We start from the raw sequence: 25,042 nt of genomic DNA on the forward strand, positions 1-25,042 counted from the left end.
CGAGCACAGCCATGGCGGCGGCCTGCGGCGGCGGAAGCAGCACCCACGGCGGCCCCGCGCTTCCGGCACCCGGTCCCTGCCCGCCTGCCGTGTTTGCGCGCCCTGGCCGGCTGCCCACGGAGCCCGGCTGAATGCGGAGCCCGCGCTCTTCCCTCCCCTGCCCGCCTGCCCGCCGTCTCCTGGGGCGAGGCGGCGACAGCGCGAGGGGACGTGAAGATGTAGCCACGAGCCGGGCCAAGCCCCAGCCGTTTATAAACACAGCACCTGAGTGACGAGTATTTCCGGGACAAGGCCAAGTCTCTACAGCCTCTAAGGAGGAAACAGCCCCGCCTCAGACGGCAGTGTGCAGACTTCCGACCAGACCTGCTTGGGCGGAGCGCAGAGGCACCCTTCAGGAGGGTGTCAGCAGCAGTCCTGCGGCACGTCGCTTGCGGCAGCCCCAGCCTGCGCAGCCGCAGCTGCAGCCACAGCCGGGCAAAGGGCTGAGAAGGCCGCGCGGGAGTCCTCTGGAGCGGGTGCCTCAGGGGCCCGGCCGGGGGCGAACCCCGTGCAGGCTGAGGCCAGATTTCTCACGCTTCGGGAAGTCTGGGGCACAGATGCAAAACTTTAGAAACCTGGTGCTTGGCACACTGGGCAAGGTGGAGACATGCAGTCCAGGGCTGAGCAACTGTTTACAAACATAGCTGCTGCTCAGTGAATCAGTTAATGAAATAGTCTGGTCATCTGGCTACCATAAGACCTATGTGTATACACAAAAATAGAACACCATTCCTTTCACAGGCTCACAAATCAGAAGCCTTTTAATAGTATAAAGTAATCATGTACTAGAATGCTTTTGAAGGTCACAACAAACATGAATTCCAAGTCCATTTTATAAACTTTCAGAATCTTTTCAAAAATACCGTATCACTGGCTTTTTTGCTCTAGACCTATCACACTTGCACCTGTGTGGATAGACACAGAACTGGATTAGTTCTTGAGAATTTACTTTCTCCAAGTGGAAGTGACCCCAAGTTCACGATTTTCCAAAATGAGTGCAGATGAGCATAGGAAGCCTGCGTTCAGCTGGCCAGTGGAACCGGGTCCTCAGGACTGGTGCCGTGCTGGCTGCTGGGAGCCTCTGCGGGGTAGAAGGCCCCCGGAGCCTCCCCCTGGGCTGCTTCACTCGGGCTCCTGCTGCCTGTCCGGTGCTCCAGACTGGCAGCAGACCGCAGGCTGGTCTCTGAAGAAGAAAGAACACAGTTTGTTTCATGCTGACAATAATAAGATATTAATGTACTTTCTCGCTAGAAGTCTGAAGAACAAAAGAATTGGTGTGGGAGGGGAGACTTCTGAGATCCCAAAGGCAAAAGAACCTGCTAAGAAGTGAGGGGATTCTGAGCCCAGGACCAGTCAACTCCATCTGCCTGCTCTGTGCTGGGGCTCTGGTGTAAGCCAGGAGCTTTATCTGAAAACATGCCCCACCGCACAAGCCTTGGAGCAGCAACCTCAGCAGCTGGCGCTCCACCCCACCAACAGCTACACTCCTCCAACTATCCACCTCCTTGTCTGCCGGGGGCTCCCAGAGGCCCTGCCCTCCCTCCAAGCCCACAGCCACACTGAACCCCGTGGCATCCAGGGTCTCTGGTATAGAATCAAGTCCTGACATTCACAAGGACAGTAGGGAGGAAAAGCCTCACCTTGGAAGGCAGCATGGCTGCCTCCCCATTCCAACCAAAGCCACAGACAGGGAAGGGGTGGAGCCCCTCACCTGGCTTGTTGGTCCTGCACACCTCCTCCCAGGTGTAGTCAGCAAGGTGCACAGGCTGCGTCACCCATGGGTCTGTAACCAGCTTCTCCAAGGTGGTGCGCTTCTCAGGGGCAGGCTGCAACAGCCCAGAAATGAGGCTCATGAGTTCTGGAGACATAAAGAACAGGTTGGGGGGCTTTGCTGGGACCGAGATCAGCATGCTTCAGACCCACAGTATACTAAGTGTCCCACCCCTCAGAGCCTCTCACAGAGCAAGGGACAGTCAGGAGCCCGAGCTCTAGGGGCTCGTCCGATGGCCCTCCGGGAAGGTCTGCAGACAGCTTGTCCCCTCTGCAATGAAAACCTGGAGTTGGAAATCTATCATACTAAGACCCAGGTGGCCAGAGCTTCCCATTTAGTTCAGTCCCAAAAGCTCCAAACACGCAGTGTGGGCATGACAGGTAGGAGAAGCAGCAGCTGGCTAGTGCTAGCCCAGATCAGCCCATGGGAAGCACAGGGAGCTCTTGAGGACCAGCAACCTTGGGTCTGGATTTGGGGCCCACTTCTCCCAATACTATGATGTCAACTCAATTAGGGCCACCTGAACCTCCCTGTCCAGGACCCCATCATGCAAGCCTAGTGAGGGAGCACACAAAACAGCCTCTGTGGGTGGAACCCCAAACCAGAGGGCTGCTGCACCTCAACAATCCAGAGCTTCAGCAAAGATGCACTTCCAGGCTGAGTCTCACCCCCAAGTGTGTACCCTGAAGCCCAGACCCTGAGGTGCAGGGATGGGAGGAGGGTCACTGGAAGGCTCTCGGGGTTCGACAAGCGATGGGATTAGTGTCCTTGAGGAGGAAGGGACTAGGCTCCCGCTCCCTCCAACATGTGAGGACCTGCAAGCCAGCATCCTAACCTGACTTGCAGCTCCCGGAGCTGTAAGAATAAGTATATGCTGTCTCAAGCCCCTACCTGTAGGTGCCATGGCAACAGCCTCAGCTACTAACAAAGGCTTCCTACCTAAACCAAGAAAGAGCCTAAGGAACAGACTGTTTGAAAATGCTTGTCACCGCAGGACTCTCAAAGTGACTGCAACAAAACTTCATGGTGTCAGACGTGAAGGGCCCAGAGCTCATGCCAGCTCTGTGAATTCCTTTGGCCTTGGGAAACCTATCTGGCCATGGACTCCACAATGGCCTTGCCACACCAATCCCTACTCCAGATGTAAACCACTCTCTAGCCCCAAGGAGGGCTGAGCTTCCCGCCGTCACAGTACTCATGGGGATCACCATGTGACTGAAGTCCAGGCTTCGAAATGAGCTGCTGGGGTCAAGTTCCGCCACTCATCAACTTCTTCTCCACATGCCAGGGGTTCTGATCTACATGCCTGATCTTAACACTGCTACCACGAGGACCTGACAAAGGACCCTAACTGCAAAGCCTATTGCTCACAAGAACAGGAAGGGCTTATGGTAACCAATAAAAATTTGATCATCAAGATGTTTTCAAGTCATATTCAAATAGTTCTTACATTCAGATCAAAGATTTAGGGAAAAAATAAGAGAGGTGAATGTGGTTATTGGTATGGACAGAGAGGGAGGAGAGGGGGCTGAGTGTAGTAGGATCTGCCTGCAATCCCTGCCTACTCCTCATCCTCACGAGGCTAAGGCAGGAGAATCACCACAAGTTCAAGGCCAGCCTGCACTACAGTGAGTTCAAAACTAACTTGGATTATACAACAAGACCTTGTCTCAGAAAAACCTAAAGGAGAGAGAAAAAAGAGAGGGAAGACAGCAAGAGCTGTTCAGCTCTCAGGACGGTGGAACCCAGGCACCACTTGTCCCAGTACTCACCTTGGGACACGAGATACGGGGGACTGATGATGGCATCCATGGTCTCCTCCACCTCACAAAAGGGGTTCTCCTCAAAGATCAGGGTGTAGAGTGTAACACCCAGAGACCACATCTCCAGCTCTGGCCCTCTATAGCTGTCAGGAGAGGAAAGATCATTTCAGGGCCTCTGGTGTCCAGCACCATTTTCACTCAGTCCCACTGTGACTCTGGCCTCCCCAGCCAGCCGTGGGCTCCCAGTAGACTACAGATCTCAATGGCTACTCAGGTCCGCCTGGGGGAAGTGGTCTCAGCGGCTCAGGAAGCCCTGTGGTCTGGGGGAGCTGGGCTTCCTGCAGGAGCTGTGAAGGTAAAATGAGGACAGCAAGTCACTTGGCCTCCTGGGGGGGGCGGGGCAGAGAGTGACCAGCAGCGTCAGAACAGGATGTGCAGCTGGAGCAGGAGAAAATGGGCAGGGCGGAGTGTGACACCAGCCAAGGGACAGGCAGGCTGGAAGCGGCTGCCGAGGAGCAGGCCTGGGGAGAGGCTGGGGCCGTGCTGTACTGCCATCATCATAACCCTCAGCTAAGCCCCAGCGCTTTGGTGGAACAGCCTGCATCCTCACATCCAGCAAGAGAGTGTCATCCTCATCTAGAGGGAAGAGCAGTGAGATGACTCACCCAGGGCTGCCACAGTGCTGTACTACCTGACCCAAGACTCCTGTGGGAAGCAGTGGCTGCGCCTGCAGCCCCAGTTAAACAAAGGCGCCCACAGCTGCCATGGAGGGCAAGAAACTGAGTTGTAATTGGAGCAAGAAAATTAAGTCAGGCTGTGTCTGTGTCACTTCTGCTTTGTAAAGGAATATTTCTAGATGTTAAAGAGAAAGATCCACTGGAGCACACTGCGGTCAGGTAGCTTTTTCTACAAAGGGATAGATAATGAATGTTTAGGCCTGTGGAGCCAGGCCATGTGGTCTGTGCCAGCTCCTCAGCTTTGTCATGGTGGCACAAAAGCAGCCTCAGACAAGAGCAGAGCACACAAAGCTGCATCCCACTGCCCATGTTCACAGCCACGATCCCCATAATAGCCGACAGGAGTACAGCTCCAGCCTCTACTATAGCTGGGTGAGGTGACATACAGCTGTACACTAGCCACTCCCAAGGCTGAGGTAGAAAGATCTTGACTTAAGAGCCCAGCCTAAGCAACACAGCAAGACTCCTTTCTCAGAAAAACGAAACAACAAAAGTTACTGTAAGAAAGCCCCATACCCGGGCAGATGGGGAGAGGACAGCAGAGGGACAAGGACCTCACAAGACAAGTTTCTGGCCCGGAAGCCATGACCAGTGCTGACATCTGGGTTGCTGAGGGGAGGGACCTGTGACAGGTAGGATGGGGAGGCCACTGAGCTGCTAGGGACCTGACCCGGGGCAGCAAGACTGGCCTTGGAGAACCTATCATGGGCCAGGAGGCAGTGGACACAGCTCCCCTCCAACACCAACAGCCACTGCAGAACAGGGAGAGCTGCCCACTCCCTGGGTGCCATGCCCCAGTGTATCTCTCTGTGGGGGCCCAGAGCACACGGGACCTGGACCTGGAGGCAAGGTTTACTCTGCAGCTGGCATCATCCATGGGGAAGTCTGGAGCAGACTGAGCACCAGGACTTCAGGAACCGGTATTTCCTGGCTCCCAGATGAAGGACCTCATCTGGGCCCTGGCCCCACTCCCACCATCCTAGTTGCCAAGCAGTTTTTCATGAGAACTGAGACCCCGTACAGGAACAGCAGTGGTTTCAAGCACAGCCTGCACACTCCTGAATCAACAAACCAGCTTGGGAAGGCTTCTTATACCAGTCCTCATCTTCGCCTATCACATTTCCCTAATTTCTGTTATAGCAAAATCCAAACATAAACAAAAGTTGAAAGAATAATAGAATAAACCAGACCAATGTCTGCTGTCTGGCTTCCTGTGACCAATCTTACTTTGCCTGCTTCACCACTTTTCTTCAAGGCATTACACTTATCACTCAACACCTTCATGACAGAGGCACAAGCTGAAACTGTCTGGTCCCAGAATCAAACCAATGGGGTCAGCAGGAATGGCAACAGGTAGTAAACATGTGCTACATACGGGTTCCCCATGAGAACTTCGGGGGCGCAGTACTCAATCGTCCCACAGAAAGTGTAAAACAGTTTGCCCCTTTCCAAGTAGGCAGCTGAGCCGAAGTCGATCAGCTTGATGGTGAAGTCCTCTGCAATCACAATGTTCTCGTCCTTGATGTCCCGATGAATGATACCTTTTGAGCGCAGGTACCCCACTGCCGACACCAGCTGGAACCAGAGCCAGAGTGGGCTTTTCAAGGAGCAATAAGTAAAACATGCATCTGAAATAAACAACATCCCTTCCTCTTCCATAAAAGGAGGGATTAATTTTTTGTCCTATACATACCAAGTACTGTCAAAATACTATGAACTTTCCTGTTTAGCCTATTGTTCTGATTACTACTATGTATTAAATTTTTTAATTAAAAAATAAAGAACAATGACAAGAACTGGGCGTGGGGCTGGTGAGATGGCTCAGTGGTCTAAAGCACCTACTTAGAACAAGCTAAGCAAAGCACAGGGACCTCGGTTCAATCCCCCAGCACCACATGCCAGCCAGCCCCGCCCCCTGGTGGGCTGAGCTGGTCACACACACACACAAAATAAATAAATAAATAAATAAATAAATAAATTTAAAAAAAAAGAACTGGGCGTGGTGGTGCATGTCTGTAATCCCAGCACTGGGAAAGTTGAGACAGGAGGAGTGCTGCAAGTTCAAGACCAGCTTGGGGGTGATAAAAGTGAGCACAGGTCAGCCCAAACTCCATAGCAAGACCCTGTTTCAAAAAAAAAAAGAAAAGCAAAAGAAAAAAGTAGGGCTGGAGAGATGGCTCAGTGGTCTAAAGCACCTACTTGAAACAAGCTTGGCAAAGCACAGGGACCTTGGTTCGATCCCCCAGCACCACATGCCAGCCAGCCCCGCCCCCTGGTGGGCTGAGCTGGCCACACACACACACACACACACACAATAAATAAATGTAATAAATAAAAATAAATATAAAAAAAAAAGTAGACATTTTCCAGTGCCCAAGTCTGATCTGATTAAAAACCAACAGGCAGGGACCGGGGAGATAGCCCAGTAGAATAAGAGCTTGCCTGGCAAGTGCAAGGGCCTAAGTTCAATCCCTGGTTCCGGGGGGTGGGGGGGTCCAGGCAGTCCACAAGCGTCTCACATGAAGAACCAGATGGGGCAAAAGCAAGACACTAAGAAACCCATGGTGGTTAGTGTGGGCTGAGGGTAGAATAGAGGTGCCCACCAGCAGGCGCCACACAGATAGGCGCAGGGAGGCAAGCACAGAGGCAGCATGGTGCGATGCTCCTGCTATAGGACTAAGCACTTCTGAGGAGAGCAGTGTGTAGTATTGGCCATCCTTCCACAGCAAGCAGGTTGCCTGCCCAGGAGAAAACTCTGAAACAGGCTCCTCAGCTCAGCCATGAGGCATGCCCACTCACCCCAGGCTGTCTACCTGCCCACTCTGAAACTCCAGGACAGAGTCCACCATGTCAGCCTTGCCCCCGGTGTCTGACTGTGTCACAGCTGGGTCGTCATCTGGACCACTCGACTTAGGGATCTCAGGGATGAAGGCAATCAGTTTGATCTTTGAGACAACTTTATATTTACAAATGAATCATAAGCAATAGTTAATGGCAGGTGAACTAAGTTCAACAAATTAACTTTTAATTTTAAAAACCAACATTTATATACATATACAGGAAAAATTATGCTCACCTGCACATTTACATTTGCACACAGATCTACACGTGCATGCTCATACATACCTCCATATACATATATGCATATACCCGTACATGTTTCAGACACATAAACGTACCTAAACACACATGTACATATACTAGACACATTCATAGCAGAACCAGTCAGGGGGCCGGGGAGATAGCTCAGTAGAATAAGCACTTGCCTGGCAAGCGCAGGGTCCTGAGTTCAATACCCAGTACCGCAAAAAAAAAAAAAAAAAAAAGAGAACCAGTCACAACAGGGGAAAAAAACAAGGCTGGGGAGACAGCTTGGCAGCATAAGCACCTGCCTGGCAAGCACAAGGTCCAAGTTCGATCCCTGGTACCACATGCCATGCCAGCCACGGAACCAGCTGTGGTGGCACACACCTATAATCCCAGCACTGGGGAGGTTGAGACAGGAGGATCACTACGAGTCTGAGCTGCATAATGGAAACCCTGTATCGATAAAAATAAAAAACAGGGGAAGTCTCAGTGAGTCCTGCTGACTGTGGTGCCCCGAGAGAAGCCATCCCTCTTCAGGCTTTTCCTGCCCTGGACCCACGGGGCTGCCCAGAAGAACCATTCACGAGCCCTCGCTGAGCAGGCCTGATGGGCCAGGCACTGCGAGGTGACATGCTGACCATCAGTACTGCTTACATGTACACATATAAATTACAGGTCTGTATTTGCACAGGGGGCCACAGAAACTTTTGCCCAAATTTAACATATAAAACACCATAAACCGGTGTAGCGGCACTGAGATCAAAGGATCCTTACATTGGGCAACTTAACAACTTAGTGAGATCCTGTCTCAAATAAGAAGAATAAGATGGGCTGCTAAAGTACATCACATGAAGGACTTCAATCCTCAGCACCACAAGAAACAAAGCCAGAAAGCACTATGTCACCAGCCCAGAGTAACTGGGAGAGAGCTGCTTTCGCCAGTGGGCTCCTGAGGTCACTGCTCAGATCTTCTGCACATGAGGGTTCAGGCACGAATCTGCCACACGCTGAAGCAGACAGACACATAACCCTCCAACACAGGAAGAGGGGGACAGTGACACATTTCTGGCGTAACCATGAAGCCTAAAACTCAAAAAGGCGGTATCTGAGAAACTCAACTTCAGAAATCCAGTGACTTCTGGAAATTTATGCCTTTGAGGGAAGAAAAGTTATGAATGGAACCTGCAAAGGGCAAACTGAATTGTTTGCACAGTCCCTCTCTTGTATTTTTTTTTTCCTTCCTTGCCAGAGAGCTGGGAACAGTCTATGGTGAAACCACTCCTCTGCTCCCAACTCAGAGTAACAGCTACTGTGCCCTCCCCCTCCCTCTTCTAGGGCACCTCTCTGTCCTCCTGATCACTCGCCCATTCCAATAAAGTATCAATGGACAAAGATCAATAAATAGTTAGAGGGGCCGGGGAGATGGCTCAGTGGAATAAGCGCTTCCCTGGCAAGCGCAAGGGCCTGAGTTCAATCCCCGGTTCCGCAAAAATAAATAAATAAATAGACACAAAACAGATCAAGTCAAATGCTTAGTGCAAAATGAGACTGCCCAGCCTCACCTTGCTGATGAAGAACCAGCACTTACACGGCACCATGTGCCTATCTTAGGGCACTCTCTGATGCAGCCCTAACCCTCAGCATGTAGTACAGCAGTGATTCAACTACAAAGACGAGAAAATAGAGGAGGGCAGTGATTTCCCCAAAGTCCCATGGCTAAAGACAAGAATTGAGATCAAAATCTCAGAGCTCACAGCTCAGGGACAAATGTGTTGGTTAATACTTGCAACTGATGGGCCAGGGATATAGCTTAGTGGCATAAGTGCCTGCCTGACAGGCACAGGATCCCAAGTCTCCGACACCGCAAAAAACAAGAACAAACAAACACATACACACACAAAAAAACCTGTAACCAATATAGCCACTGTACTTATATAAATAAACCTTAATCACAAAACACACTTCCCTGCTCAGTGCACGAAGATATCTGGTCCTAACTTCACTTTTTCTACTTCAACCATAGAATTCTCTTCTCAAAGTGTGTCTTACCTGTCAGATCCCAGAGCTGAAAGCTAGATCCATTCCCAGACCCAGGCCGGAACCACTGATCCGTGCAGCCACTGGCCGAGCACCCAAGGCCTCATCCACTCCACACAGCACCAGCCTGACTCACCTGCCGGAAAATGTAGCTGGCCAGGGGCTCATCCAGGCTGGGGTGCTGGTCAATGAAAGCAAAGAGGTCCAGGCCAGAGCCATGCTTCTCCATCACCAGCTGGAAGAACCCTTGGTTTTCAAACACATCTACTATCTGGAAAAGACAGTGTTGCGTCCGGCTCAGTTGAAATATCTTCAGTCAGCAAATCATGAAAATTTTGCAGGGACACATTTACATAGGAAACCACCATCTACCTTGATGATGTTGGAATGCTGCACACTAGACAGAATTGCAATCTCTAAAGTGACTTTTCCAAGTCTAGGGTCCTCAACCCAACAATCCTCCAACACTTTCTCCTTCTTAATAAACTTCACCACCACCTATGAGGGAAAGGAGGATAAAAATAGAACTAGTCCTGACACCACCAGTTTCCCCAAATCATGGACACCAAGAACACACATCCCAACAGCACTTGAGGGAAGGACAGTAAACTCTGAGGCTCACCAGGGAGAGAAACACACAGACACTCAAATGCACCCAGAAGGGCACCAACACATAGCAAGAATAGGCCTCACACAGTCAGGCACTATATAGAGGGCACCCAGGGGCCAGGAAGGACATTTGTTGGTTAGTTTGCTGCTTTGGTTTTTGGTGGGAACATTTTTCCAGTTGAGCAGAGATCTAAGTTCAGTTTCCAAGTGAGCCGCAGTGCTCCCAGGTATCAGCAGGGCATGTGTGCAGCAGGAGAGTGGCATACAGCCTGTGCTCAGAGAGCAGGGACAGGAGAGCAGAAGGAGCCTCGACACACCCTGCCATGGCTCAAGTGCCTGCAAGGCAGGGGCAAGGTCCAAATCTGAGGTATGGCGGGACCACTGTTGGGATGTCAAGTGAGTACCTGGTCAGAAGTACCCTCCTTGAAACCAGAAACTGCTCATGTGCCCGCCTGAGACCTCAGTGCTCCCTTCCCAGTGACATCCCAGACTCCACAAGCCAGGAACCCAAAGTTGGGGCCGCTCCTCCAAGCCTCAGAGCACCTCCTTGTTTTGCTCCTTGTCCACAGCAATCCATACGAAGCCAAAGGCTCCGCTACCGAGGGGGCGCACGGTGCTGTACTTGTGTGAGTACTTGCCCTCACACGCGGCCAGCCCCTCCAGCTCCGCGGGCATCTGGGAATGCAAAGGAAGGTCCATGGTCACACTTAGGATGCATCACCCACACTGCCTCCCCTCGTGCAGCACCCACAGGGAGCTGCCTAGGGCATGTCCCAGGGCCCCACTGTGCACACAGTGCTTATGCAGATTCAAAGTCTTGCAGCTGCCTTTACCCTCACACAGGACCCTAGAAGGCAGTGTCACAAAGCCACAGACAAACTCTCCTCCCATCCTGGCAGAGACAGCAATGCCAGTGAGAAAAGCTGGTGCACTGGGGACACAGAGACACGGCCTGAGTGACCTGACACCCACCTCCCCGAGCCCAGATCCTGGGGGCTCAGGCATGGAGTGGGTGGAACTAGGCAGGCTGGTAAGAAGCAGGCGGGTCCTGGTGGCTGAGTCTCGGTGGCTGTGCAGCAGGTCCTTCACCAGCCAGCAGCAGAACAGGCTCGAGGAGCCCTGGAGCTCCACCCGCTTCACCTCAAAGTGTATGCCTGGGGATGAGAGGTGCAATGGCACCATGCTGCCCTGACCCTGCCAGGTGACAGTGCTAAGATTCAAAAGCCTAACACCCAGAGCAACCTGAGGACTACCCAGAAGCCCTGGATGCGGGAGAGAAAAGCCCAAAACATCAGAAGGGAAAACACCATCAGAGTCAGCTGCTCAGCCAAGAGCCAAGGATGCCTGTAGGAAGCTGCAAGCCACCGCAGCTCTGGAAAGCCAGGACAGAGCAGCCCTCCACTACAAGTCAAGAACTATAGAACCTGAACAGCTATGTCACAACCATTCGGATGCATACTGCAGCTACATACAGCCATATTTGCCTTGAACCACCCACCTGTACACCACCATGAGGCACAAGTACTTCTGTGCAACTGTGCTTGCATCTTCACGGAGCTGCCTAGGTATATGGGGTCTGCTTTACTGGCAGAGGGTTTATAGCCAATTTTATTTTCTTGTTCATGTTTTCTAATAGTTATATAATAATATTACCTTTTTTTTTTTTTAATTTAGGAAAAGAACTATAGCATTCAGCAGTTCAAAATCAGTGATGTGGAAACAGCTGGCCAAAATAATAAGGCCCTGTTAAGAAATGAGAAGAGTGGGCCAGCCAGATAACTCAGGAGATTAAAGTGCCTGCTTAGGCAGGTGCAGGGACCAGGGTTCAATCCCTGTGTGCCATGCCGGTCCCACCCCTGGGGTGCACTGAGATGGCGATTAAGATTGGTGGTGCATGCCTGTAATCCCAGTGCTTGGGAGGCTGAAAACAGGAGGATCACTATGAGTCCAATCTGTGTAGTGAGACCCTGTAGACCCTTAAAAGAAGAAAGAAAAGAGTAAGCCAGGCGTGGTGGTACATGCCCATAATTCCAGCACTCAGGAGGCTGAGACAGGAGGATCATTGCAAGTTTGAGACCAGCCTGGGCTACAATGTGAGCTTAGGGCGAGCTTGAACTGCACAGCAAGACCCTGTCTCAAAAGGACAAAAAGAAAGAAGAGGAAAGGAAAGGAGAGAAAAGAAATGAGAAGAGTAAGGCAGACAACACCAACCTAGGTCTCAAACTGCACAGAGTGGAGTTTGGGGGAGACCTGAGCAGCCTTGCACCCAAAGCACCTGAAGAGCAATTTAACAGCAATCCTGGTTTCTTGGTGTGACCTAGGATGACAGACCCCAGCATCATAGCACCCAGCATTTCTGAGCCTGGTGAGGTCTCCCTGTCTGTCATAAAGAGTGGTCTGAGAGGCAGGAACAACATCCTGCCTCTCAGGATCCTTTAATAAAGCCATTCAGTGGCAGGGCCCCTGCAGACCCCAGGGCTAGGGCATCCTGACCCTGCAGTGCTGAGCTCTTGGGGCCACATGCCCTCCCCCAGGGCTGGGAACATACTCAGCCGCAAGCCATCTCGGTGATAGCAGCTCCCAGAGTAGGTGCCCTCCTGGATCTCCTGACATGGGCTAGCAGCCCCAGGCGTCACAGGGGTAGAAGTGACCCAGGCACTCAGCCTTGGGTCCTCCGCAGACGGCCGTGCATCCTCCCGGCAGGCACCCACAGTGGGAAGGACACATTCTGGGCCTTCTGTGTTACCAGCCTCATAATGTTCAGAAGACAAGTACATCTGAGGCAGTTCTGTTGGGTCATGCTCCAGGCAGCTCTCCTGGGACCCTCGGCCTTCCCCAAGGTCGAAATAGGTGCCGGTCAGTAGTGACCGCTCTCTATCACCCACAGCACCTGGCCTCTGTGTCTGGAGCATACCCACATCAAAATCAGAGCTCACTGCTGAAGGAGAGGGTGTCGCCCCAAGTTCAGATGTGGCGCAGGAACAACTGGAGGAAGTTCCATCTGTGTCATCACTGAGAAGGAGCTCCCTAAGGTTCCAGGAGCAGGAACTGACAGCAGTCTCCCAGGCTTCTGCCGCCTCGAGGACACCAGGGAGGTCGGTGGCCAAGGCATAGCAGGCAGAGGAGCTGCCCAGGTGGCTGCCACACAGGTCCCTGCCACCCAGGCTGCTGGTCTGGGAGGCGGTGTAAGGTCGGTGCCCTGCGGGGACAGGTTCCAGGTGGGAGATGCCCAGAGCTCTCTCAGAACTCAGCCTGGACAGCGGCTCCTTAACCAAGCACATCTGCAGCTCCTCATGACTGGCTCTTCCTCCTGGCCAGGGCTCATCAAGAGTGGGTGTCCCAAGAGAGACACAGGCTGCCCCTGAGGGGCTGGGCACTGAGTCTGGGCTCAGTGGCTGTAAGAGCCACTCACTCCTGTAATGGGGGCAGTAGGTCAGGGGGGCCCCTCCTGCTGGATGCCCTGCAGCATGGAGCTCAGGCCTGGTGGCACCAGCCTGAGGACTGGTACTGCTGGTATCTCTTAGAGCCCACTGAGCCTCCTGATGGAGGCCCCATATTCCAACATCACTGTTCCTGTGCTCAGGGGGGACTGGAGAACCAGAGTCTTCATGGGAAACAAAAGGTTTTACATCTGCTGGCTCAGACCTGCTTTCTCCCAGAAGATCCTGCATGTAGGTCTGTGCTATTGCAGGCTCCACCCTCCCCAAAGCAGTGACCTGCTGGTCCCTGAGCAGGGACCCCACACCACAGGCTGGAGGGCTTCCCTTTGGGCTGTCCTGAGGGTCCTTGGGCAACACCCACTCTCCACAGGTGGGTGGGCTTTCCTCTGAGATATCCTGCTGGTTCTCAGACGGTGACTGCTTCTCATGGGCTGGCACATGCCCCTCTGGGATACTCTGCTGGTCTGTAGGTAATGAGCGTTTGTCCTGGGCCAGTGGGTGCCCCTCCGGGACACTGTCTGCCCTGGGAATAGGGATTCAGATGGTAATGTCACTAATAGCTACAGAACAGCAAACAGGAGAAACCACATCTTGGGCCAGGAATGCAGCTCAGTGGCACAGTGCCTGCCTGGCAAGCACAAGGCCCTGAGTTCAATTCCCAGTACCACAAAAAAAGAAAAGAAAGAAAAGAAACCATATCTACTCTCCCTGTATTAGAGATAAGTACAAACCATACCACACCACAAATGTGAAACAGAAAAGACTAAATTTTATAACCCAGTTAAGAAACAAAACACCTTGCCAACATTTTCCATAAAATCCCCATTTGCCAAAGATTTCTCAGCAAGTGCTACCAGAAGCCCACACTGCAGTAAGGAATGCACTTGAGCTTCTCAGCACCCACCCAGGTAGCCCCAGGCCTCCTGCTGGCCACACCTCAAAGTGAGCCCCCAGCAGTTGCCCTGGTCCTGAAGAGACCCTGTCCTGGGGACGTACCAGGGCTGGCGCGAGTGAAACTGGGTGGCTCTTTCCACCTCCTTCCTGCCTGCTGATGCGCTCACAGCAGGGAGAGCCAGGGCCCAAGGTTCTACACCATCCAAACACACCCCAGAGGCAGACTGGAAATTGGGGGCTCAAGTAAATAAACGAAGCACCTGCCGTAGACCAGAGCAGTGATGCCATCCAGAAGGGCCTGGCTCTTGGGAAAATCACCAGACAGGGGCAAGCACATAGGCTCCACCCACAGGATAGCAAATACAGGGACTCAGCCTTGCTACAAGAGCACAAGCAGCATACATGCAATGCATACACGCCTCACACACATTTACATGCAACCACACAGGAAGACAGGTCTGGAAGGCACTAACTGCACAGCCACACCCTCAGGAAAGAGCAGGACTGGATCTGGAGGTCTGGACAGGGTCAAGGGAAAGCTCACTTTACCAGTGTTCTGTGCTTCAAAACACATCTGTGTATTTTAAAAACGATTTCACAGGGCCAGCCAGATAACTCAGCGAATTAAAGTGCCTGCTCAGGCAGACACAGGGACAAGGATTCCCTCCCCAGTGTGCTGCGCTGGCCCCACCCCCAGGGCACACTGAGCCAAGGAGTTAGACTGGGCATGGTGGTGCCGCCTGTAATCCCAGCGCTTGGGAGGCTGAAAACAGGAGGATCATTACAAGCCTGATCTGTGTAAAGAGATCCTGCACTAAATACATTAAAAAACAAAAAAATCACAATAATGAGCTGAAAATTATAACAACGTGGATAAATCTCACAGTTGAACAGGGAATGGAAGAGGCACATGGAAAGGACAGCACAGAGAAAGCTGGAGGCCAGGTCTGTGACCGCAGCTCTGTGCCTAGGGCCAGGGTGTGGAACAAGAGGACACCAGCAGAGCAGAAGGTCACCAGTGCCCGTGGGGTTGGCACAAGGAGGCATGTACACAAGAACAATGCTTTGAAAAAGACAAACTTGGATGAAACACAATACTAGGCACAGCAGGACAATGCTAACAGAATGAATGGGCTTCTGATTCTCCTTTTTCCATCTCGTACCCTAAATAGTACACTTGTACTTAAAATGTAGAAAGAGAACAGCATCGAATGATTCTACAGAGCCAACATCAGTTCTCTGAAATCTGCCTCAGCACTGCTGCACTCTCAGCAGCCAACTTGCTGACCCATAAGCTAGACAGTGACACCGCAGGTACTTTTTACGGAGGTGGTAAAGATCAAGCTGGGTGCCAGGGCCTGTCATCCCAGGACACACTAGTTGCTACTGTCCCCACTAACCAGAGCTGAACGTGTCCTCCCACACCTGCCATTCTTCATCAAGACTCACCCTGGGGACAATCTTGGGGGGCAGGCAGCTGGGAGGCAGTGTCCAGATTCTAGCTGAATCTGCATCCTGGCAGAGACTTCTTGGCTTCCCACCAGCTTCCGCGCTTCGTCTTGTGGCACAGGATCACCAATGACCACTGGATCAACCTTTGGATCTAAGAGCAGCACCAGAAAGGAACACTTTGCACTCACAGGCACTTGGGCTGACAGAAGCCTCTCAGGCATGCTGGCCCTCTTATAGATACCTGTGCTCCAGCATGCAGGGCAGCACTCAGGAAAGCGCTGCATGACACCACTCTCCACTTTTTGTTTGTTTGAGTCAGGGTCTCACTATGCAGTCCAGGCTGGCCTTGAACCCACTATAAAGTCCAGGTCAGTCCTGAACTCACAATGATTCCTGTCTCAGCTTCACAAATGTTGAGATGATAGTTGTGCACCACCATGCCCAGCATTTGTTGCCAACCTCCCTGTCTCAGTGCCTCTGTGCCCCCTGCCCCTGTGGGACAGCAAGCACCCTGACCCATGCCCCTGCCATGCTCTAGCTAGCTCCATAGGCTCCTCCAGGGCCACTCCCAGCAGCCTAGGGCTTGGGGGCAGAGCTCAGTCCAGCAGGCCCCCTCTTTACTGCTGACAGCAATAGCAAAGTGGACACCATGGGGCTGCCAGGAACACAGATGCTGATTCTGATTCTTGGGACAGGAGGCTGGGCGGGCACTCACAGGGTTGTGACTTATGACTGCTCATGGGATTGACACCCAGGAAGTCTCATCCCAAAGACTTAAAATAAGTGCTCTGTTAGAACTATAGGGGTGAGGGGAGGTTGAGCAACAAAGTCAGCACATAGGCTAAGAATATTTCACGCAGGGACAGATCTGTATTGCTACATCAGTTTAGTCTTATGCATCATCAAGGTGCATAAACTCCCTTTGAAATGACAGGACAATGTCAAGCATGGTGGTGCTCGCCTGTAATACCAGCACTCGGGAGGCTGAGGCAGGAGAATCGTTTCAAGTTTGAGACCAGCCTGTGCTACAAAATGAGCAACCTGAACTGTACGGTGAGACTCTGTCTCAACAAGACAAAAGAATACAAATAAAAAATAAAATGACAATACAGTCAGCTAATTCTATCTTAAACACAGGCATAAGTCACACAGGCTGAGGACTCTCTAGTCCCTCCTCCACGCTAACACATCTGTAAGAATAACCCACAACTGCACCTGCCCCGGGTACACCAGGCCAGGACAGCAGCTTGCCACGGAGCTCTGGAGCCCCTATCGTCAGATGTGTCGCAGCAGTTGGGCTGAGCATGCTGGGGGCAGGAGGCCGTGTCTCACCCTGGGAGGGGTCTGAGGTCATTTCCCTGTGTCCACTCTCGCTGCCGGGGTCCAGGCAGTGAGTGAGGTCAGGCTGCCATAAAGAACTGTCGTAGGTGAGGTCCATGTAGTGGTAGAAGCCAGGAATCAGGATGGTGATGTTCTAGGAAGCAGAGGGATGCTTCAGAACCTGAAATGCGTGCCCACTCCAACCTGCAACCCACCCAGAGGAGACGTACAAGCTGTGTCAGCAACCTCCTGGCACTGCACCCCTGGGGGTCAGGCTCCCTTTATCATCCCGAGGCCCTGGGCCATCAGCCAGACCAGGAGCCACTGGGCACAGGGCTCTCCTCCAGCCCTTGGGAACCCGGAGACAGCCCAGGTGACCGCCTAGGAAAATCATCTAGGTAGCTTTAGGCAGGGATCCTCTTACTCCATCTGGGACTACACTCCCTCCAGGTAAAGTGCATGCATTGGGTGGCTGTTAGGAATGGGAGGCCTACAACACCTACAGTCTAGCTGCTTGGAGGGGAGAGAAGTGGCATCCACAAGTCCCACCTTGCCCAGGAGCTCAGCTTTTTCATAGCCAAACAACATCAGTGCAAAGCTGTGATTGATGCCATAGATGGTACCATCCGGCAGGAGCGTGATGAGGCCGCTGATGGTGCAGAACACCCACACGGATGCCCAATAGCCCTGCTCAAGAGCTGCCTTCCCCTTGGCCACTGCCTCCTCGCCACGCTTGGGCTTCAGCTTCAGGCTCAGAGGGAAGGTGCTGCCATCCTTGGCTCTCCCCACAGACCTCTGAATCTCCAGGTTCTGAAACAGACACGCATAGCTCACCACGTGGATGGAACTGAGCTGTGCCTCTTGAGCCCCAGCTCCACTGATATAGCCACAGACAAGACCAGAGAGGACCCATGTGCAGGGGAGGGAAGGGCAGGGGCTCTGGTCAGCCACCACGGGCTTCAGGCCAGGCACACAGTCACCTACTGTGTGCTGACCTCCAGAGACTGTGCCTGCTCCTCATCTGTGCAGGGAGGAAGGCAGCATGCTTGTGCCACGCTTGGACAAAGGCCCTGGTCTTGGACTGTGTCCTCAGGGCCTGTAGTCCCGGGCCTTTACACATCTCCTGCCCCTTCACCCTGGAGCACCAGCTTCCTTGTGTCACCTGACAGAGCAGGTCTGTTCCTGTAATTGAGTTCCTCTTGCCCCACAAAGCACACCCTCCCCTTAGGCATGCTGTGACCTGGGCACATTTGACTGAGGTGGGGCTCCCAACATCAGACTTGGGGGTCAGTCCCTGGCTTCAGGCTGGTAAGCCAGATCAGGTCTCTGTACCCCACCTTTGTTCATGGGTTCTCCCACCTCACTCGCCCTGAAAGCAGAGAAGCCTCCTCAAGAGCACTACACCCTGAGAGAAATCAGAACTCGGGACCCTTTGTCCCTGCAGGGTGCAGGCCACGGCCCGGTCTCATCAGCCTTCTCTGGCCCAGGCCTGAGAAAGCCCTCTCTGCTGGCTCACTTGCTGCTAGGGGTTGGGGGTTCATAGGCATCTTCTGCCTAGAATCTCCAGGACATCTCCACCCATTGGGTCAGAAGGGAGCCCAGGGGCAGCAGGTACTATGGGGCCATCTTTAGCCACAGGGACAGTGGATCTCTGCCAGCTGGACAGCCCAAGGGGCAGCTGCCTTGGGACAGGGTACAGGGTGCTGAGCTCCAGGGCTGGGGTAGTGGCTCAGCTTTCCTGGAGGTATGACACAGCAAACACAGCTCAGGAGCCAAGTCTGCAGGACCATGGCCTGGGCCATCCTGGAAGGACCATCATCTTCACTGCAGCAGGGCACCCCATCCAGGTAGCCCCTTCCTCCTGGCATGGACATGACATCAGTGAAGCCCCAGCATCCATGTGCCCTGCATAAAGGCCCACTCTAGCCAGGAAAAAGGAGAGAGCCACTGCCTGCATGTCAGGCCTCTGCACCCATCTCCAGTAGGATTGAGCCATGTTGGCCCAGGGCTGGGACGGGCCACCTCACATGCTGCCCCGAGCAGCTAGGAAGCACTGTGCTGGGTGTGCCTACGAGGGCACCTTGAGATGTGCCTTGCAGACTGAGGACGAGATGGCTAGCATGGGCAGCACCAACCAGCTGACTGGAGACCCAACAAGGACACTGGAAGAGGTCAGGAGGACTGGCCGGGTCCTGGACCTGGGATCTGCTCTCCTACCCTTTACCCGGGAGCAGCGGCAGCTGCCTTCACTCAGGCTGAGCCATACTCAGGAAGCTGAGTGACTAGATAGCTCAGCCTAGAAAACTCCTTCTTGCCTGTCTGGTGGGTCCTTGAGTAACAGTCAGCTGCCACCCCAGGGTCCCCAGTTCAGAGCAGGTGGCTTCTCTAGGACTTCTCTGTTGCATCACCATGCAAATCAATTGCCCTAACAAATCCCCTTGCTTTTCTGTACATACTATCCTACTGGTTCTGTCTGGGGAGGCCTAACACCAGGGCAACCCTGCATCAGCCAGCCATCCCTGCTCCATGTTAGAGAGAGAGGACAGGAGCAGTCAGCCAAGACCACTGGGCTCTGGCGTATGGTCAAGCCTCCAGGACAGTCTTGTCGTTGGGCTATAGCGCAGGCAGCGTAGGCTGTCAGGGTCCTACCTCCGGGACAGGCTGGCCAGGAGGAGGGAGCCGCATGGATGGAATCAGGTCTGTGATGAGCTGCCCGATCATGTCTTCCCCCGACGAGAATCCATGGAGCTGAGCAAAGATCTCATCGCAGGATGTGATAGCTCCCTGGAGAAAAGCCCGCATTATATTATAATAATCTCAACACACCTCAGCTTTAAGGGTCACTAAAGCTCAGTGTCTGCAAGCTAAACACAAGGCTGCCTTCTCAACTTCCAAATCAGAAGTATGAGAGGCACACACATGTGCTCTCTTATACGACCAGTGTGGTCTCCCATTTGTACTGCAAGTGCAAGCTGCTGGCTTTCTCCAGTGCTGCTCAGAGGCCCTGGCACACACCCAGGCTCCTCCATGCCAACAGCCTGGCTCACAGCTCTGAGCTATCTGCAATGCCTGCCACTGCCCTGAGGGTTTCACCAACATGATTTCATCAACATATAAAAACAATCCTGCGAGCACTTAGGTCGACACAGCCCAGGCACAGATAATGAGCCTGGCACTGTCTTCTCCAGGAGTGAGCCAGGAAGGCAGAAAGAGTGCTAGCTGAGGCACTAGTGTTGGGGTCCCTGAGGCTGTCCAAGGCAGAGCTGCATGGACCCAATACTTAAACACACACTCACCTCACTCTGGAAGGTGACCCAGGCTGAGATCCTCTCAACAGGCTCCAGGACCACCACACAGCACAGGCCGCGTTCCTGCCGCACCCTCTTCATCCACACAGAGACGGGAATCTTCTCCCCACCGTGGCTGACAATGTCCACCTATGAATACAGGTTGCTGCTCCAGGTGTGAAGGACCCACATGCCCTATGGGTCCTGGTGACAGCACAGTGGGTGCCTGTCCTAGGAGAGGCCCTCCCTGCATCCAGCATGCCTGTGAATTCAACCTCCCTCACCTGCCTCACACTTTAGACATCTACTAAATGTAACCTAGGCTTCCAAGACCAAGGTCACAGCCTCTGAGTGAATGTTTGATCAAGAGAGATATATGGTGTGACAGTTAACTTTAGCTATCAACATGACTGGACTGAAACACCTAAAAAGCCAGCAGGGCACAAGTCTAGCTGTCTTTGAGGGCATTTCCAGAGATGCCAGCCTCCTGCATGTGGCCAGTGGGGGTGTGGGAAGCGCTGTCCTGGCTGGGAATCTGGAGAAATGCAGAAGGGCAGGACCTTTCCTGTACACACAGGACTTTTCTTGAGCAGAACCACTTTCTGCTGCAGCCATCACTACAGACATCACCCTCTACACTTTAAGCATACACTTGCACTAGTAATTGTCCAGGGGCCCTTAGCCTGCAGCGTGGGACTGAGGGCCCATCGCCAGGCCTCTTGTTCAAGGGTGTCCAGTTTCCTGGGCTCAGCTGCCACTGCTTCCCTTCTTGAACAACTTGCAGATGGCCCTTGTGAGATTATTTAGCTTCAGATTCTACAAGCCAATTGACTACATCTTCTATTATAATTTCATATATATATATATATATATATATATATATTCTTCAGGAGAGCCCTGGCCAAAACACTCAGCTTCATGGCATTATGGGAGCAGGGAAAGGGAGTATCTGTTATTCTTAAATAGACATGAATGTATGTTTAGCATCATAGTTTTTCTTTGCAGTCATGAGCTCTTGAGTCAGTTATTTCCAGATGCAGGAGGCCCTGCCTACCTCCTTCCACCCTGGGGCTCAGGCCTCAGCCCCTGAGAACTCTGCTCAGCCATATCCAGGTTGGAGCCAGTGGCACAGGTAAGAGGATGAATACTCTGCAGGCAAAGAGGCTGGGTCATACCACCCACCAACCAAGCAAGTGGGATGTGAGGGTTTAGATGCTAAAATGAGTCAAAGCAATAAAATTTCAGGGCTCTTCTCTTCTGGGAATCTCAGTGATGCTTGGGAGTTTGCAAATGCGAAGCAAGCCTCATTTTTCTACCTCAGCTCAAGGCTCTCTAGGACCTCTGCCTGGGTCAGCCCCATAGCAGTGTGTGCCTGCTGTCCCTGGCATAGCCCCCACCTCACAGAAGAAGCAGTGAAACTCAAGTTGGTGCTGCCCGACCCTGTACACAGCGCAGCTCAGGGCAAGGCCTGAGAGAGGAAGGCAAAGTCTCCACCACTGTGCACCAATCTAGCTGCAGAGCCAGGCCAGCCCCACTACGCAGGCTCACCACTGTGCCAAACACCACTGCAGCATGGCCATCGGCCTCCACGTGCTCTTCACTGAGCGCTTCTGCAACCTCGGAGTCTGGCTGCAGGAAGAAATGCACCAGCTTCTGGCCGATCAGGTCATGGCTGCTGTACCCCAGAAGCCCGCAAGCTTTGTCATTGGCAACCAGGATCTGGAGGAACAGAGTGGACGCAGTGTCACCAGCAGTTCCTCCTACTCCCAAAGCAGCCAAGGGGGACAGTGTGGGCCTCGCCCTCCCATGCCTCCAGCTCCCTGGCAAGGGTCTCAGAAGACAATGCACACACTGTGCCCAGGCATCACAAGCACACAGACCCCAGACATGGTCAGTGAAGAGCCTCCCAGGACTCCTGCCCAGCCACAGTGGGCATGTGACAACCAAGACTAAACTCCACTGCTACCTGCTGCTGTTGGCTACATGTACACCAACGTGCATGGCACAGCTGCCCCGACAGAAGCCTGAGCCGGCCCTCCAACATGAGGTTAGTGATAGCTCACGTGCCCCCCTCCCTGAAGCCCCGTCCTGGGAGGACAGTCAGTCTGGTCTATTCAACTCATACTTCATTCTCTGAATTTTTATATCCTTTTCCTACTACACAGCCAAAGCCAAATGTTCTGATGTGCTCATAAAACACAAATTCCAGCCAGGCACAGCAGTACAGACCTGCAATCCCAGGCCCTCAGGAAGCTAAGGCAGGAAGACCAAACACTCAAGGCCAGCCTGGGCAACTTGTCAAGACCCTGACTCAACACAGACAATAAAAAAGGGACTGTAGTTCAGTGACACAGCACTTGGCTAACACATATGAGGTCCTGGGTTTGATCCCTGCACCCAAACCTTACACCAAAGCCAATAAATACCTCTGTGGTCTTGGCATCCACAGTGAAGATGGCCTTGTTGGGGTTGTACACTGGGGCCGGGAACAGGGGCACCGAGCATCCCGAAGACAAGCCTCGCAGCAGGGAGCAGCAGGAGGCGCTGCCCAAGGGTGCAGCCAGGTCCACGTGCTCGGGTGCTGTCGGGTAGCGCAGCTTACTGGTACATATGTTCTGGGCAGCCAGGGAAGAAAGGCAGTAAGAGCTCCATCTGTCTTCTGGGGAAGGAAGGACGTGGCTTGAGACTCGCACCCCAGCCAGGAGTGTGCTTCTGATGAGGGTGAACTCACAACCTGTGTGGGTCCATGTTTGGGTTAATCTGCAGAATGAATCGTACCCCAGGACAGTGCCAGGCACTTCCCAGGACCCTGCATGTGGTGCTTCTGGCAGGCTCCCACAAAATATGGACAGCACAAAAAAGAGACGGGATGCCACGGGGAGTCCTCTACATGACTTCCCATCATGGCCCACCCTGTGTTTCCCAGACACAAGAAATACTTTTATTTTTGTATTTACTCTTTTTTTTGTTTGTTTGTTTGTTTGTTTTTTTGTGGCCGGCTCAGCCCGCTTGGGGGCAGGGCTGGCACAGCATGTGGTGCCAGGGATCAAACCGTGGTCCCTGTCCCTAAGTTTGCCTAAGCAGGCAGGTTACATTGCTGAGCTATCTCGCTGGCCCACCTTCTTTTTCTCTTGTTCTGCCCAAGTTTGCTTTGCAGAGCCGGATTCTCCCATATTTATTCACCCTGCACTTTTCCAATAAACTTCTGGGACCGTTTTGGCTTGTCTCATCCAATTCTTTGTTCAAGGCGATAAAGACCTGGAATACTTTGGATTGGCCAGCTGTTTCTAGAGGAACCACCCAGGAACAAGCCCATTCATGCTGCACAGGATCAGGATGCACACCCTGAGCTCTAATCTGCACCTGGAGGTGACTTCCAACCACTGCCAGGGGACACTATGTGCCTAAGATCCCAGCCAAAAGAACAGAGGAGCAGGAAAGGGTTGCGGTGTCCTCCCCAACACAGCCCAGCACAGCCCAGCACCTCAGAAAGCAACTATTCCTACAAGGACTCAGAACTATTCAAGGGAGCACGACACAGAATAGTGACCCTGAAAGCTCAGCTTGCAAGGCTGGTGTCACACCTGAGAGCGCCATCCTGCTCTGGCAGAGCTTAGAGAGTCCATTCTTCCTGCTCAGGTGTCTGCGGGCTGAGAGCAGCTTGCTGGGCGTGGATGCATCCTGTGCTGTTGGACCCATGGCAGGCGTGGATGCAGAGACACTGCCCAACAGGCATCTGCCAGCCTCACCCACAGGTGGGGGACCTGGGTCTTCCATGGAGAGCAGGCAGGCCAGATTCCAAGCCCCTACTTGGGAAAATAAGACCCGGTGAATGTGTGCAACACAGGAGCACAGAAGATCTTAGCCAGTGAACTCCCACCACACTGAGGTATGCTCAGCCCCAAAAGATACCCACGCCACCCCACTAATCAGAGCTGCCCTAAAGTTCGTCTTCCAAAAGAGGCACAGTAGAGTGAGGAGAGAGGCAAAAACTAAAGGAGAGAGTGGGAGGGGCTCAGAAGGGAAAGCAGGTCCTCAGGAATGGGAAGCCCTCCAGGTCTACTCCACTACCCATGCCTGGGGTTCCCAGAGGCTGCAGACCTCCCCAGCACAGGCAACAAAAGCACAACCAGCGATGAGAGGCTATTTCCATGAGGCAGGCCTGGCAATGGAGGTCTGTGCTTTGAACTCTTATTTTGTTATATGTGTAGATTCAAATTCACATTTCAGGAAACAGTCCAGGGGAATCCTATACACCCTTCACAGAGTGTCTTCCAACAGCAACTGCAGTAGAACTACAGCCTAGAAACTGAGGCATGGCTGCTTACCTGCCCATGCGTGTATGTGTGTGTTTGGTATACATGCACACTCACACATACTCACAAGGTACTGAACAGCTCCACATCGTGTGCTGGCAGGTGTGTGAATCATAAATGCACACTCCCCAATGCTGTGCACATGCAGCCACTCAACAGAGCCTTCGAGAGGAAGCACCTCTGCTAGAAGCCCTACCTACTCATGCTGGGTACCCAAGGTCAAGAGCACATGGTGGCTGTAGTGAGAGCCAAGGCAGAGTCCCCCTACTAGCCTGCAGCTGCTCCCAAGG

The 25,042-nt window shown here is 52.9% G+C and overlaps 2 protein-coding genes across 2 annotated transcripts in view; both read right to left on the reverse strand.

Annotated features, from left to right (window-relative positions):
• Positions 1-13, reverse strand: part of Mterf4 (mitochondrial transcription termination factor 4) — a 6,953-nt gene extending 6,940 nt beyond the window's left edge. The window contains exon 1 of the mRNA XM_004637442.2: positions 8-13. Coding sequence (XP_004637499.1) covers positions 8-13 — 6 coding nt within the window. The remainder of the gene's footprint in view (positions 1-7) is intronic.
• Positions 14-906: 893 nt separating this feature from the next.
• Pask (PAS domain containing serine/threonine kinase) overlaps positions 907-25,042 on the reverse strand; it is a 28,355-nt gene continuing 4,219 nt past the window's right edge. The window contains exons 2-18 of the mRNA XM_023722239.1: positions 24,021-24,245; positions 22,863-23,095; positions 21,985-22,155; positions 20,446-20,586; positions 19,799-19,933; positions 17,699-17,959; positions 17,162-17,303; positions 15,827-15,980; positions 12,592-14,006; positions 10,968-11,197; positions 10,587-10,718; positions 9,807-9,932; positions 9,571-9,705; positions 5,686-5,885; positions 3,583-3,716; positions 1,751-1,897; positions 907-1,222 (exon numbers count right to left, since the gene is read on the reverse strand). Of these exons, the coding sequence (XP_023578007.1) occupies positions 1,062-1,222; positions 1,751-1,897; positions 3,583-3,716; positions 5,686-5,885; positions 9,571-9,705; positions 9,807-9,932; positions 10,587-10,718; positions 10,968-11,197; positions 12,592-14,006; positions 15,827-15,980; positions 17,162-17,303; positions 17,699-17,959; positions 19,799-19,933; positions 20,446-20,586; positions 21,985-22,155; positions 22,863-23,095; positions 24,021-24,213 (4,110 nt within the window). The 5' untranslated portion in view covers positions 24,214-24,245 and the 3' untranslated portion in view covers positions 907-1,061. The remainder of the gene's footprint in view (positions 1,223-1,750; positions 1,898-3,582; positions 3,717-5,685; positions 5,886-9,570; positions 9,706-9,806; positions 9,933-10,586; positions 10,719-10,967; positions 11,198-12,591; positions 14,007-15,826; positions 15,981-17,161; positions 17,304-17,698; positions 17,960-19,798; positions 19,934-20,445; positions 20,587-21,984; positions 22,156-22,862; positions 23,096-24,020; positions 24,246-25,042) is intronic.

Source organism: Octodon degus, unplaced genomic scaffold (genome assembly GCF_000260255.1).
Source record: "Octodon degus isolate 3935 unplaced genomic scaffold, OctDeg1.0 scaffold00089, whole genome shotgun sequence".
Classification (NCBI taxonomy): domain Eukaryota; kingdom Metazoa; phylum Chordata; class Mammalia; order Rodentia; family Octodontidae; genus Octodon; species Octodon degus.